Below are 15,997 nucleotides of genomic sequence, written 5' to 3'. Positions count from 1 at the left end.
CCCCCCCCCCCCAATACACACACCTTTTTGAACTGGGGACCCCCCACCCTGACAAGCATTTAGAATGTAAGAGTTGTGGCATTCAATTTAATTTGACTTGGTTCCAAAGATAACTATTTATATATATATATATCCTATTTATATATATATTTCTTTTTTTTGTTTTACTCTTTTTCATATTATTTGAGAATTTGGCCAATGTTTAACCAGTTTCTATAGTATAGGTTTATAGTGTAGTTATTAAAAAAAAAAGAATAACAATCATGTGTGGGGGACCCACACATGGGGGTCCTGGGGGGTCCTGGCCCACAGGTTGAGAACCACTGGTTTAGTGTGAAAGTCCTGTATGGCTGTGAGATAAAGTCCAATGGTGGACTGTGCATCTTTATGATGCATCCTGATACAAGCCAGTGATTCACAGTCACTTATAAGAGCTGTATATGTTATTATTTTACTTTTCTCCTTTTACTCAGGTACATTTTGAATACCGAACTTGTACTTGTAAGTACAGATTCCTAAAATAGGGTGTATTGATACTTTTACTTAAGTAAGAAAAATAAACGTTACTTCTTCCATCACTGGTGGTTATACTGTCCACCCTGAGACTGAAAGGTCGGCGGTTTAAAATCCGGGCCAAGTCCTATCAAAGGCTATAAAAATGGTACCAACTACCAAATGGATTTCTGATTGGGACTCATACTCGGCATCAAGGGTTAGATTGTGGGTACTTCCCTGTGACATGCTAGCATCATGTCCAGGGGGTGTAATTGCGCACCATGTGACATACTAGCATCATCCAGGGAGGTGTAGTTGTACATCAAGCTGCCTCACGATAAAATAAACGGTTGATTTGCTCCACCTGGTTCAGCTTCGGGAACCTTTTGTTCCTTGATACTCTTATCATCTCCATCCTGACGAAATACCTTCATGTTTTCCAACAGCCGTTAAGGACAGTGACCAGAAGGAGCCAGAGGGTGAGCTGCCTGTGACGCACCCTTCAGAGAAGCCACCTGTGACTCCTCTAAACCAACCTCCAGAGAAGCTGCCTGTGACTCCTCTAAACCAACTTGTAGAGGCAACACAACCTCCAGAAAAGCTGACTGTGACTCCTCCACCACAATCTCCTGTGACTCAAACTCCAGAAAATCTGACTGTGACTAAACCTCCTGAGAAGCTGACTGAGAGTCCTCTAATACAACCACCAGAAAAGCTGCATGTGAGTCCTCTAAACCAACATGTAGAGAAGCTGCCTGTGACTCTTCTAAAACAACCCCCAGGAAAGCTGGCTGGGACTCTGACAAAAGGGCCACCAGAACAGCTGACTGTGACTCATCCAAACCAACCTCCAGAGAAGCTGCCTTTGACTCTAAACAAACCTGTAGAGAAGCTGCCTGTGACTCTAAACGAACCTGTAGAGAAGCTGCCTGTGACTCTAAACGAACCTTCAGAGTGTGTTGCTGAGCCGCCCGCACCACAGGACGGTGCTCGGAGGACAACGAAGACGCCATTGAACAACGGCGGCGTCTCAAAGAAGCAGTCCGTGGATGCGGCATCCTCTTCTGCACCACTCACCCCTCCAGAGTCTGGTCCACTTCCTGCCCCAGAGGATGCACGTGCGTCAGCTTCCAAACGTCATGAACCAGGGCCTCCTAGATCAGGGGTCCCTCGTGCATCATCTTCCAAACATCATTTAACCGGGCCTCCTTCCCCAGAACTGGGGCGTCCCGACCCAAGGGCCCAACGTGGATTAAATTCCAAACGTCATGACCTGGGGCCTCCTGACCCAAGGGCCCAACGTGCATTAGATTCCAAGCGTCATGAACCGGGGCCTTCTGACCCAAGGGCCCAACGTGCATTAGATTCCAAACGTCATGAACCGGGGCCTCCCGACCCAAGGGCCCAACGTGCATTAGATTCCAAACGTCATGAACCAGGGTCTCCTGACCCAAGGGCCCAACGTGCACCAGCTTCCAAACAACATGAAACAGCGCCTCTTGCCCCGGGGGTCCAACGTGCATCAGCTTCCAAACATCATGGAACAGGTGCCCTTATGGTCACCAAGACTGCATTCGTAATACCCAAGAAGCAGTCCGTTCCTCAGCCTCCAGCGGGCCACGTGCAAGCCTCGTCATCAGGCCCGCCGCCGCCGCCCTCTCTGAATGAAACCAGGAATCTACCGGTAATACCCAAGAAGCAGTCCGTTCCTCAGCCTCCAGCGGGCCACGTGCAAGCCTCGTCATCAGGCCCGCCGGCGCCCTCTCTGAATGAACCCAGGAACCTACCGGTGGCGCCCGCACCCATCGCCCCGTCTTCCAGACCCTCTCAGCCCAACACGCAGGTCAGACAGAGCATCCAGCGCGCGCTCAGCAGCATCCTGTTCAAAAGGTGAGAACTGAGTGGGTTACAGGTTTGCATTAGCTCTCTGATGTGAGAGATTTAACCAATAGAAACCATAGAAAATATTTTACCAGGCAAGAATTGTTTTTGCCTGGTAAAAAATGTTCTCTTTTTACACAGACATTGACATGTGTTAGACTTGGAAAGTACATTATTATTATTATTTTATTGTGCAAATGCATGCTCACTGAACTGGAGACAGATATTTATTTACACAGTTGAACACGATTTGCAAAGAGAATTTCATGTTGTGACAGCAGTAACCATTTTAACAGCAGACATTCAAAACAAAGCCGCTTAATATTCATGAGTTTCAAATGTAGTCCTGCACCGCACCAACAGGTGTAGTGCAGCAATAATTTGTTCTACGCCAATCGGACTGTTCAGACAAATTGAAACAAATGTGTTGGTCCCCAACATGGCAGGTGTTGAAACTCACAAATTGTGGATGTGTCACTGTGTGCCAGTGTGGACATTTCGTGTAGAGTATCGGCTATTTGTCATTATTTGTGACAAGGAAGTAGGGCTTAAATGAAGTATTATGTTCTTACTTAAATTAATTTCAAGCAGAACAGTAATAGCTGACTAATCATATTTTTATTTGTCAAGGGTGTGTGACTGTGATGATCTGGAGATGTCTGAGAGTGAAGTTGGAAAGCTTGTCACAAACATTGAGATGGAGATGTTCGACATATTTCGTAACACAGACAGCAAATACATGAACAAGTACAGAACTATAATGTTCAACCTGAAAGACCCCAAAAACAAGGTTCGTTCACACTTGATAAAAAAAAGCCAAACGCCCAGTCATGCGTTTCTTTAATGTGCATCTCTACTTTGAGTATTTTACCATTAGTATTAAAATCCCCCCCATGTGCGCTCAGCAATAGGGGTCTCCCAGTCTCTCCAGCTGCTTAATAAACAGAAAATGCCTTTTCATGTTGTCACACCAATTGCATCCAATCAGAAGAGAGAACTTGAAATTGGAATTCTCCTGATTGGATTAAATTGCCTCCCACCTGGAAAGGAATTTCCGGGTTTACTAAAGACCTGGAGAGACGGGGAGACCCGTTACTGAACAAACAATGATTACTATCTGAGTATAGAGCTTTAACCTTTTAACAAAAAACTTTTGTTTCAAGTTTCAACCAAAACACATCACTCACAATAGATTGCTGCATCCATTTTAAACTAGGTTGTTCTAATTAAATGGGTTGACATTGTGGCTTCTCTCCAGGGCTTATTGTATAAGGTTGTAAGTGGAGAGATCGGTCCCTTCAGGCTGGCCAGGATGAGTCAGAAGGACATGCAGGCCACTAAAGCACCTGAACCAAGCAAGACAGAAACTACCCAGGTATGTTGTTTGGACCAATCACAGCGAATACGAAAGCAGATATGATAGTTATGGTAATGTCATACATTCTCAGTCTGTGCTCTTTTCTCATATCATTTGTGTGAACGTGTGTCATGTGTAGGTTAAGGATCCATGCTTAATGCAGAAGCCTGATGCAGTGAAGGTTGATTTGCCCAGTTTGAATCTGAATCCCTCCAGGTCAGATAGAAACACTGTGAGTAGTAGCCCCCCTCAACTGAACTGAACACATAGTTACTCATTACTCATTATCTGGACATCAATGTAACACATTGTTCTGTCGTGACTCGTAACTACTAGGCTTGTCGCTGGTTAAACTTATTCGCAGAACAACTAAGCAGGTTTTACATCGTGTGGCCACAAGACCACCAGACAGTGGCCTTGTGGTTAGGGTGTCCGTCCTGAAACTGGGAGGTCGGGGGTTTGATCCCCGGCCGGGGCATACCAAAGACTGTAAAAATGGGACCCAATGCCTCCCTGCTTGGTACTCGGCATCAATGGGTTGGATTGGGGGTCAAATCAACGAATGATTCCCGAGCGCGGCCACAGATGGGCAGTATTTGAAATACATCGATCAAGTTTGTATCTGCTATTTATTTTCCAAATGTTCGTCCCAGAATAGGTACACCACCTGTGGTTAAAATGTACATGCTGTACATGTTGTATTTGTCTCTAACTATGACAAACATCTTAATAAAATGTATCAGTAAAAATGGTAGGTGTGGAGAACATTACACTGCTGAATTCCACCAGTAAATCAGTGCTTCAAGCCGTATAGATAGCTCTTCAAGTGCACAAGACAACAACATTGATTTTAGACGTGTCTCTTCTTCCTCAGGAACAGAAAAAAAGCCTCCCTCCTATTCTTAAGGCCAAGCCGCTTCAGCCAAGCCAGAGCAGCTCTGTACCAGACATCCTGAGCTGTATGCTAAAAGACACCACATCGGAGCACAAATCTCACCTCTTTGACCTAAAATGCAAGATCTGCACGGGTAAATTAAATTTAAAAATTTAAATTATATCTATAGCGCACATACTGTAATCATTGCTTATTTTGTTTTTGGTCACAAACTTGCTAAATCTATTTATTTTCTTCTGCCATTAGGTCAGATGCCAGCCGACGAGGAGGACGAACCAGTGAGGAAGAAGTCCAAGGTGGCTGAATCAAGAGAAAAGTGTGGATACTCTGACTACAGCAGCCCTGCGGAACACTCGTGGCCCAGGAGAGGCACCGCCGAAGATGACTCTCCTCTTCGTGCTCCCCCGGACTCACCTGAGATGGATTCTCCGTGCCTCGTCATCGACGCTCCTGCCTTGTCCATTGTGGAATCTCCCGCATCCCCAGTAAAGGATTCTCCAGCGTCCCCTAACTTAGAGTCCCCTGCATCTCCCGTGCTGGAGTCCCCGGCCTCCCCCACTCCAGACACCCATAAAGCCAAGATGCCTGTCAGAGCGTACACACCGGTTGTGATACCGGCCACTGCCACGTTATCCGTTACAAGGCGTGACCCCCGAACAGCGGCATGCCGGTCCTCTGCTCTGTCCACTGGCAACACTGGTGGTCCCAGAAACATGGCCCGGAGCCAACCAGTCCCCTACGCCCCTGGTGGTCCTAGAAACATGGCCCAGAGCCAACCGGTCTCCTACGCCCCTGGTGGTCCTAGAAACATGGCCCAGAGCCAACCGGTCTCCTACGCCCCTGCCATACAGACTAGTTCCACCTTGCCCTTGCCTCCCTCACTGCAACCACACCCAATGCTACAAAAATCGATCTTAACGAAGCCATCCTCTTCAGCCGACCAACGACTCTATGGTGCTTCCTCAAGGTATTAAAACCATATTTAGATTATCCATAGTAGGGTAAATAGGATCATTATTTCGGTATCTCTTTATAATGGACATTACATTTTGAGTCTCTTATTTTCTTTTTTACAATTATTTTGCCAATTACCGTTCTATTGATTGATAATGAGATGTTTTATTGTGATCTATATTTAGGTCCATGAATGCCCATCTGCCATCTGACGGAGAGACTGCTCAGTTTCTATCCAAGCAGGATGTGCTGTGGAAAGGATTCCTAAGCATGCTCAGTGTAGCCAAATTTGTCACCAAGGGATACCTGGTTTCAGGACCTGCAGAATGCCTCAAAGCGGTAATGCACAGTGATTTACTCATTCACACATTGTTTGTTATTATATCAGGTATTCATTTCATCATTTGGTGAACACCTGAATTAGGTCTTTTCCTAGTCTTTTACTCTTTTACACTTTTTCTTTTTGCTTAGGACCTACCCGATACGATACAGATTGGTGGACGAATTATGCCTCAAACCGTGTGGGAGTATGTTTCAAAACTGAAAACGTCTATTACAAAGGCAAGTAGTATATTTGCTGTCTCTTGTCTCTTGCAAAAATACAAAAAAACAAAAACGAAAACAATTATCAACTATCTTTTTTCACCACAGGAACTGTGTGTGATCCGCTTCCACCCGGCAACAGAAGAAGAAGAGGTGGCCTATGTCTCCTTATTTTCCTACTTCAGTAGCAGAGGCCGCTTCGGTGTGGTGGCCAGTAACAGCCGCGGCATCAAGGACATCTACCTAGTCCCTCTCAGTGCAAACCAGGCCATCCCGTCCATATTGCAACCTTTTGAAGGACCAGGTGGGAAATTACTTTGACTTATATTCCTGAATACATTGTGCTCGATTACCATCAATTACATGTTCATATTTTCCACCACATGGACCCTAGCGTCCCTGTTCTGGGCATGTCATATGGTGCAAGCATTTGGCAAAAATAGGCGAACATTTGCCGGAAATAGCAGATCTACAAGCTCACAATACATCGCATTGTAGATTGTCTATTTATTTTCTTTTTTTATATATATATATTTTATCCCACGATTTTGTAACCCATTTTCACCCCTGTGTCAATCATCTAATGTGATCCTGGGCTCTACATACCCTCCACCAACCTAGTCCCCATATATGGGGGACAAGGGGAGAGCAACGGACTTGAACTCATGCTTCCTTCATGCCTGAGTGTCCAAGTTGCTCCTTTACACCTGACAGGGTAGATTGTCTATTTCGGTGAAGAGATTTGGTGTTGAGTGGATAAAATGAGGGGACCAGTATACTGTATACGCTGGGGGACCCGGTCAATAAGGATATAGGGTTCAGGAGGTTTACCACCCCTCTTCAGCATAACGTTGGTTTTATTTATTAACAAGTGTGTAGGCAAGTGATTTATATAACATCTAAAATGTTGTTTTTTTTGTGTGTGCGCTGTCCCCTTTAACAGGGCTTGAGAAGAATCGCCCCAATCTTCTTCTGGGGCTGGCAATTATCCAGAAAACAAAACGTGGTGGAAGTTTACAACAAGAAACTGAAGAGAAGAGACCCAGAGTCAACATGCCCAAACCCCCATCTCTCTATGGTTCTGATAAACTGGAGATATTCCAACCCTATGACCCAGCAACCCCTATGAGCACCACCCCTCCTGGCTCTCCTGCTGCTGCCGCATCACCAAGAGACTCCTCCTGGTCTGCTCCACCTACCAAAGGAGCTCTTTTTACTCCCATTCGACCTTCTACGCCCGTTTCTATCTCGGCCCCTGTTCCTGCCACGCCGTCAACGTCGATTAAGGCCACTGACAAGAATGCCACCACCACCACATCATCAGAAAAGACTCCCCTTCAGACTATACTTAAGACTTTGTTTGGCAATAAATCAACGGACTCTGCGGCCCCCAGTCAAAGCAGTTCTGCAATTACCCCAGCAGTAAAGCCCCGTAGAGCACCACGTCCAATGATGGATCCTATAGTCCAGCAGTATGGACAGAAAGCCAAAGTAATGAAACTAGAGGAGGAAGAAAATGAATATGACCGACCATATGATCCAGAAGAGGAGTACAATCCAACAGTGGGATATGGGATCGTTGCTCCACTAAAACTAAAAGTTAAACAACAGACTGATGTTGAACCATCCGGCTTTGGGGAAGATGATGTGGAGTATGATCCTGAAGATGAGACTATCTTTGAGGATATGAAAAACGAGTACAGTCCTGCTAAAAAACCTGCTCCATCCAAAAGTGCAGCTCAAACATCATGCCCAGTCCCAACTCCCTCTGAAGTTTCCAATTCTGCCTCCTCTCAAGCTTCTACCGTAGCCCCAGCTCTTCAGAACCTTCCTACTGGCTCTATTGTTGTCACAGCTGCAACTTTTACAGAACAACAGCGGATGCTAGAGGAGCTTAATAAGCAGATTGAAGAGCAAAAACGACAGCTGAAGGAACAGGAGGAGGCACTGCGTCAGCAGAGAGAGGCCGTTGGCATGTTTATGGCTCAGTTCTCTGCCTCTGATACAACTAAATCTTTGCCCCTCATTCAGCTTGCACCTCAGCAAAGTGATGTAGCACAATCAGAGTCAAGAACTTCAGAGACAGTTGACAAAGAGACAGACCCAGCACAGACATCGAACAGTCAACATCCGGATTCACTAACTGTTGAGACAGAAGGGACAAGTGCTATCCCTGAACTGAAAACAGAAGGTGAGACACAAGATGAGACACAAGACAATCTTCTGGAAAATGACAAAGAATCTGAAACTGGAGAGATTAGAGATTCTGATGTAGCTTATGACCCAGAGGATGAATCTCTATTTAATGAAATGCAAGATGATGTATTTCAAGGAGACAGTAGTAAGGTTCGGGAATCCTCCTTGGGTAGCACAGGGAAGAGTGCCTCCCATAAGGGCTCTCCAAGTTCACATCATCGTAGAACACGGTCACCAAAGAGACGTCACAGAGAAAGAGAACGCCATGGAAGTCCTCCAAGAAAGTCTCAGAGGCGTTCCCCTTCACATTCTCGGAAACGAAGGGAAAGAGACCGACAAAGACGAAATGAAACTGACAGGTCAAGGCATAGAGTTCGGGATCAATCTGAACAACAAGGCCGACATCGCAGAGATCGTTCCTCACGACAGCATTCTCATGGCAGTAAAAGATCCCCATCACCTCCCAGAAGAAGAGAATCTGCCTTCTCAAGACCGCAAAAAGGTCCTCCTCTTGTGCGTGAAGAATCAAAGGCTCCAAGTGTTCTTAGTAATATGCCATTAAAACCTGTTGGACATTTTGTAGAGAGTAACACCTCATCACAGACCTGTGTTACTATTGACACTGAATCTGATGGACCACAATATAGTCATGTTGAGTCTGCAAATCCACAACAGAAGAGTCTTGACAATGACTCAGCAACACAGGATATTCCTTCTCTCATCAAGGCTGAGAATTTTCAATTTACAATTTACAATGAGAAGCACGAACAACCCCTGGAGCTTCAAAAGGATTCAATTAATGACAATCAAAGCATAGAAAATGACCCTTCCCAGAAGTCGGATGGACTCTCTCTACAGGAAATATTTCTTATGAACAAAATTGAAAGTAAAATTCCGTTGAGAGAACTTGAACCACCCACGCGAGATTCTCCTCAAAGCCCCGATCCTGACCCAAGGTATGTGCAGCATGTTGCCACAGAGAAGAGTGACTCTGATAACATAGAAGAAGACAAAGATAATGGGTCAGACATTGGTAGCTCAGTCCCTCTTGTGAGTGGTGAACTAAATGATTCAGATAGTGGTCAAGCTGCAAAGACCGATGTTAACTTGCCTGACATTGAACATCTAAACCAAAGTATGACAACGTCAAATGTTAACATTTCAGATTTAACAGGCCCAGGTTCTGGAGATATGATAGGTGCTGATAAACAGATGGAAATTAAAGATCTTGTTTCAGGACATCCAGAGATGCAGGGTCAAGATGTAAGACATCTAAATCTAGGACAGGATCATGGGATAAGGGGCCCAGATGTTGAAGTTACAGCGATGCAAATTTATAGTCAAGTTATAACAGACGCAGAACCAAAGATCTGTGACAAAGAACCAGAAATGAGTGGCCCATGCATGAGGCTTCCAAGATCAGACATGACAACCCTAGGCATGCAGGGACTAGGACCTGAGATGAGAAGCCCAAGCATGTTGGGTCCCTCAGCCCACTTAACCAGACATGGCATTATGAGTTCAGGACCTCACATGAGGAATCCAGGACCAGATTTTAGAGGTCCGGAACATAGAGGGCCAGATATGCAAGATGTCAACTTTATGAGCAACTTTATGACAATGTCAATGACTGCTATGGCAGTATTAGGACAGGGTTTGATTGGTCCAGGTCTGCAAGGTATAAACGCTTCTATGTCAGGTCCAGATCTGAGAGGCCAAGAAACAAGGATGTACAGACCAGATCAAGGTCAATATAGAGATGGAGTGAATTCAGGACTAGGGATAATGGGTCCAGTACTAGACATGAGAGGCCCAGGGATAAGGGGTCCAGGACTAGACATGAGAGGCCCAGGGATAAGAAATCCAGAGCCAAACATGGAAGGGTCAAGTATTCCAGGCTCAGGTATTGGTCAAGAGATGAGAGGACAAGTTACAGCATCACTTATTATACAAACAAACGTGGAGAACGAGAGGAGAGGGCCAGCCATACAAAATCTAGACATGCAAGGCCAAAATGCCACAGATTCCAGTGTACTCATGAAAGACCTGTGGATGGGTAATGCGGGGTCAAACAGGATAGGTCCAGACATGAGAGGTCAAGGGTCAGATATGTGGCATCCAAATCCAGAATCTGATCATATAGGCCGAGGTAGAGGCTGGGGCAGAGGGCGAGGTAGAGGGCGAGGTGAGGGCATTGGGTATCAAAGTCCAGATAGGGGATTAGGACCACCAATCGGACATCCAGATACTAGGGGTCCTGGATTATCTATGAGGGGTCGAGGTTCAGACAGGACAGGTCATGGTCCCGATTTGAGATGGCCAGGTCCAGATGGTATAGGTCATAGCCCTGACTTTAGACGGCCAGTGACGGAAAGGAGAGGTCATAGTCCTGATTTTAGGCGGCCAGGTCCAGATAAAAGAGGCCATAGCCCTGATTTTAGATGGCCAGGGACAGAAAGGAGCAGTCCAGGCATAAGTAATCCAGAGCCAAACATGGAAGGATCAGAAAGAAGAATTCCAGGCCCAGGTATTAGTCAAGAGATGAGAGGACAAGTTCCAGCACCACAAGCAAACATGGAGAACGAGAGGAGAGGGCCAGCCATACAAAATCTAGACATGCAAGGCCAAACTGCCAAAGATCCCAATGTATTCATGAGAGACACGTGGACGGGTAATGAGTCAAATGAGTCAAACAGGACAGGTCCAGACATGAGAGGTCAAGGATCAGATATGTGGCATCCAAATCCAGAATCAGATTTTAGAGGCCGGGGTAGAGGGCGGGGTAGAGGGCGGGGTAGAGGGCGAGGTAGAGGGCGAGGTGAGGGCATTGGATGTCAAAGCCCAGATATGGCATTAGGACCACCTATTGGACATCCAGATGCAGTTAATAGTGGTGAACATCCAGATATTAGGGGTCCTGGATCATCTGTGAGGGGGCGAGGTTCAGACAGGAGAGGTCAAAGTCCCGATTTGAGATGGCCAGGTCCAAATAAGAGAGGTCATAGTCCTGATGTTAGACGGCCAGTGACAGAAAGGAGAAGTCATAGTCCTGAGTTTAGGCGTCCAGGTCCAGATAAAAGAGGCCACAGCCCTGATTGTAAATGGCCAGGGACAGAAAGGAGAGGTCATAGTCCTGAGTTTAGACGACCAGGTCCAAATAGGAGAGGTCATAGTCCTGATCCGGATAGGAGAGGGCCAGGCATAAGGCCAAGTATGAGGTCTTGTTTAAAAGGTCAGAGTACAGATAAACCTTTACAGACAGAATCAAGTCCTGCTTTTCCAGATGTAGGACATTCAGATTTTAGGGATCCAAGTCCAGATATGAGGGGTCCAGGCCCAGCTAAAAGGGGCAGACGTTTAGACTGGAGAGAATCAAGGCCTGATTTACGAGTGCCAGACAGAAGCGGACCTAATCCAGACATGAGAGGATCTGGTCCAGATATGAGACATCCAGACATGAGAGGACCTGATCCCGACATGATAGGCCCAGACATGAGAGGACCTGGTCCAGATATGCCACATCCAGACATGAGAGCACATGGTCTAGATATGAGACATCCAGACATGAGTGTACCTGGTCCAGACATGATAGGCCCAGACATGAGTGCACCTGGTCCAGACATGATAGGTCCAGACATGAGAGGACCTGGTCCAGATATGAGACGTCGGGACATGAGAGGACCTGGCCCAGATATGAGACGACCTGGCCCTGACATGAGAGGACCTGGTCCTGACATGAGAGATCCAGACATGAGAGGACCTGGTCCTGACATGAGAGATCCAGACATGAGAGGACCTGGTCCAGATATGAGACGTCGGGACATCAGAGGACCTGGCCCTGACATGAGAGGACCTGGCCCTGACATGAGAGGACCTGGTCCTGACATGAGAGGACCTGGTCCTGACATGAGAGGACCTGGTCCTGACATGAGAGGACCTGTTCCTGACATGAGAGATCCAGACATGAGTGTACCTGGTCCAGACATGATAGGCCCAGACATGAGTGAACCTGTTCCAGACATGAGAAGACCTGGTCCAGATATGAGACGTCGGGACATGAGAGAACTTGGCCCTGACATGAGAGGACCTGACCCAGATATGAGACGGCATGGCCCTGACATGAGAGGACCTGACCCAGATATGAGATGGCATGGCCCTGACATGAGAGGACCTGGGCCTAACATGAGAGATCCAGACATGAGAGGACCTGGTCCTAACATGAGGGATCCAGACATGAGAGGACCTGGTCCTAACATGAGAGGACCTGGTCCAGACATGAGACGTCGGGACATGAGAGGACCTGGTCCAGATATGAGACGACCTGGCCCAGATATGAAAGGACCTGGTCCTGACATGAGAGATCCAGACATGAGAGGATATGGTGCAGACAGTAGAGGATCAGACAGGAAAGGACCTGATCCAGACATGAGAGAGCTTGGTCCAGATATGAGACGAACTGGCCCTCACATGAGAGGACCTGGTCCTGACATGAGCAGACCTAGCCCTGACATGAGAGGGTCTGGTCCAGACATTAGAGGACCTAGCCCTGACATGAGAGGGTCTGGTCCAGACATTAGAGGACCTAGCCCTGACATGAGAGATCCAGACATTAGAGGAACTGGTCCAGACATGAGAGGACCTAGTCCAGACATGAGAGGACCTGGTCCAGACAGGAGAGGGCCTAGTCCAGACATAAGAGGACCTGGTCCAGACATGAGAGGACCAGGTGCAGACAGGAGAGGACCAGGTCCAGACAGGAGAGGACCTGGTCCAGACAGGAGAAGACCAAGTCCAGACATGAGAGGACCTGGTCCAGACATGAGAAGACCTGGTCCGGACAGGAGAGGTCCTAGTCCAGACATGAGAGGACCTGGTCCAGACATGAAAGGACCTGTTCCAGACATTGGAGGAGCTAGTCCAGACATGAGGGGACCTGGTCCAGACAGGAGAGGACCTGGTCCAGACAGGAGAGGACCTGGTCCAGACATGAGAAGACCTGGTCCAGACATGAGAGGACCTGGTCCAGACATGAGAAGACCTGGTCCAGACAGGAGAGGACCTAGTCCAGACATGAGAGGACCTGGTCCAGACATTAGAGGACCTGGTCCAGACATGATAGGACTAGGTCCAGACATGATAGGACTAGGTCCAGGCAGGAGAGGCCCTGATCCAGACATGATAGGACCTAGTCCAGACATGAAGGGACCTGGCCCAGACATTAGTAGACCTGGTCCAGACAGGAGAGGACCTAATCCAGACACAAGAGGACATGGTCCAGACAGGAGAGGACATGGTCCAGACATTGGTGGACCTGGTCCAGACTTCGGAGGACATGGTCCAGACAGGAGAGGACATGGTCCAGACTTTGAAGGACCTGGTCCGGACTTCGGAGGACCTGGTCCAGACAGGAGAGGACATGGTCCAGACTTTGAAGGACCTGGTCCAGACTTTGGAGGACCTGGTCCAGACAGGAGAGGACCTGGTCCAGACAGGAGAGGACCTGGTCCAGGCATGAGAGGACCTGGTCCAGACAGGTGGGGACCGGGGCCAGACAGGAGAGGTTCTGGTCCAGACAGGAGAGGACCTGGTCCAGACAGGAGAGGACCTGGTCCAGACATGAGAGGACCTGATCCAGACATGAGAGGACCTGGTCCAGACATGAGAGGACCTGGTCCAGACATGAGGGGTCCAGGGCCACACAGGAGAGGGCCTGGTCCAGACAGGTGGGGTCCGGGGTCAGACAGGAGAGAACTTGATCCAGACATGAGAGGACCTGGACCAGACATGAGGGGTCCAGGGCCAGACAGGAGAGGGCCTGGACCAGACATGAGAGGACCTGATGCAGAAATGAGAGGACCGTGTCCAGATATGAGAGGTCCAGGGCCAAATATGAGAGATCCAGACAGGAGAGGACCTGGTACAGATATGGGTGGTCCAAGTATGGATGATGAATGGAGACATCCAGATCCCGACTGGAGAGATCCAAACATGGAAGGACCAGGACTAAATAGGAGAAATCCAGGCATGGGGAGTGATTGGTGTGATAGTTCAGGGCCAGACATGAGGAGTCCAGGGTCAGAAATAGGAGATGAGTGGAGTGGGCAAGATGTTAGAGGACCTAGACCAAATAGGAGACCATTCAGAGGTCCAGGAGCTGAAAGGCAAGGTCTAGACATGGAAGGCCCAGAACCAGCTAGAAGAGAGCCTGAACCAGACTTTAGGGGAAGGGGAAGAAGAGGTCGAGGTATGGGAAGGCCAGGGTCTGATAGAAAAGGTCCCGAAATGGAGGATGACCCTTTTTCGAACTTTCATAGGTCAGTTATTGAAAGACAAACACGTTCAAACATTGAGACTGAACCTGAAACGAGAAGTGGGTCTGATGTGATGAGCCCAATAAGGCCTGAAAACAGAGGGCTAGACACAAGGGGCAAAGAACCAGGGATGAGGGGTCAGAATATAGGTGATGAAAGTTGTAGTAGGGACATGAGAAGACCTGGTCCAGATACGAGACGACCTGGCCTTGACATGAAAGGACCTGGTCCTGACATGAGAGATCCAGACATGAAAGATAGTAGTGGCCAAGATAAGAAGGAACCAGATATGGTGACATCTAGTGATCTTCCTCCACCCTCAATGAACAAATCCATAGATCAAACTTTAAAGGGTCAACCAAACTTGCGTTCTGACAGTCCACATAGTCAGCCAGCAGCAAAGCCAATAAGAATCAGAGGAGCATTACTTCCTACTCCCACTCGCGATCGCCGCTTACCAAACCGTACAATTAACAGTACTAGTCCCTTCAAGTGGAACCGATTGACAGGTAGACCTGTGAGCCAGGAAGGACAGTTGGATAGAGGTCTGGGGACAACGGAGCAGGACAGTAGTGGAGAAAACCTGAGCACACCTGGTGCTGCAAGCATAGAAGAAGAAAAGAGTTAGGAGGAAAGTGAAGTTGATAAACCCATGGGCCTTAGTGTGAACATTGAACACAATCAAAACAATGGCAAGTGATGGAAAAAACAAATGACCCTGGGTGTCTCCTATGATAATACAGGGTCTACCTAATCAAGCAAAAATGAGTTGGCTCTTTATGATGCCACAGCACTGTAGACATTGAATGTCATTTGTGTATATAGGTGTACAAATCCTTCATTAAAATCTTGTTATGAGCTACAGACAAAAAGCAAAAGATACGATTTGATGATGTGAAGAGGATAATTTTTCATGAAGATACTTCAGTTGTGTATTGCTTAGTTGAATCATACTAGATTGGTGTTTTTATTTTGTCTGAATAATTTAATTATGCTTTATTTTAGTGTCATTGTTTACTACTTCCTTGTAAATTCACATCATACATTTTACGTCCAACTTTGTTGTAGCAAATGTTTGTAGATCTTTTATATTTTGCTTAACAGCCATAACATTCTCAGTGCAGTAGTCTTGACCTGTATGATCAGTGATCCACAGTCCACAGACGATAATGGCTATTTCTTTTTCTTTTTTCTAGTTCTGTTAAAATTTGAAGTCAGCACTTTTTCTCAAGTCACAATGTACATTTTTTGTTGAATAAAACAAAGATATTCAATTAAATGTCTTGGTCATCATTTTATATTTTTATTCTTGATCATGTCAAGAGAAATTCTAGAGCTGTTCCAGTGATGTGATTGAGGGGCCAA

At 47.0% G+C, this 15,997-nt stretch overlaps 1 protein-coding gene across 1 annotated transcript in view; it reads left to right on the top strand.

Annotated features, from left to right (window-relative positions):
- The window catches only part of LOC308315140 (uncharacterized protein), a 48,916-nt gene extending 33,059 nt beyond the window's left edge, over positions 1–15,857 (top strand). The window contains exons 8-17 of the mRNA XM_080762979.1: positions 942–2,385; positions 3,007–3,166; positions 3,635–3,751; positions 3,873–3,965; positions 4,608–4,761; positions 4,875–5,595; positions 5,768–5,921; positions 6,054–6,143; positions 6,234–6,429; positions 7,069–15,857. Coding sequence (XP_080619105.1) covers positions 942–2,385; positions 3,007–3,166; positions 3,635–3,751; positions 3,873–3,965; positions 4,608–4,761; positions 4,875–5,595; positions 5,768–5,921; positions 6,054–6,143; positions 6,234–6,429; positions 7,069–15,260 — 11,321 coding nt within the window. The 3' untranslated portion in view covers positions 15,261–15,857. The remainder of the gene's footprint in view (positions 1–941; positions 2,386–3,006; positions 3,167–3,634; positions 3,752–3,872; positions 3,966–4,607; positions 4,762–4,874; positions 5,596–5,767; positions 5,922–6,053; positions 6,144–6,233; positions 6,430–7,068) is intronic.
- Positions 15,858–15,997: the final 140 nt, after the last annotated feature.

This window comes from Protomyctophum bolini (assembly GCF_963924005.1).
Source record: "Protomyctophum bolini genome assembly, chromosome: 5".
NCBI lineage: Eukaryota > Metazoa > Chordata > Actinopteri > Myctophiformes > Myctophidae > Protomyctophum > Protomyctophum bolini.
The sequence above is the reverse complement of the archived record's forward strand: the minus strand, read 5'-3'. Positions and strand labels throughout refer to the sequence as shown.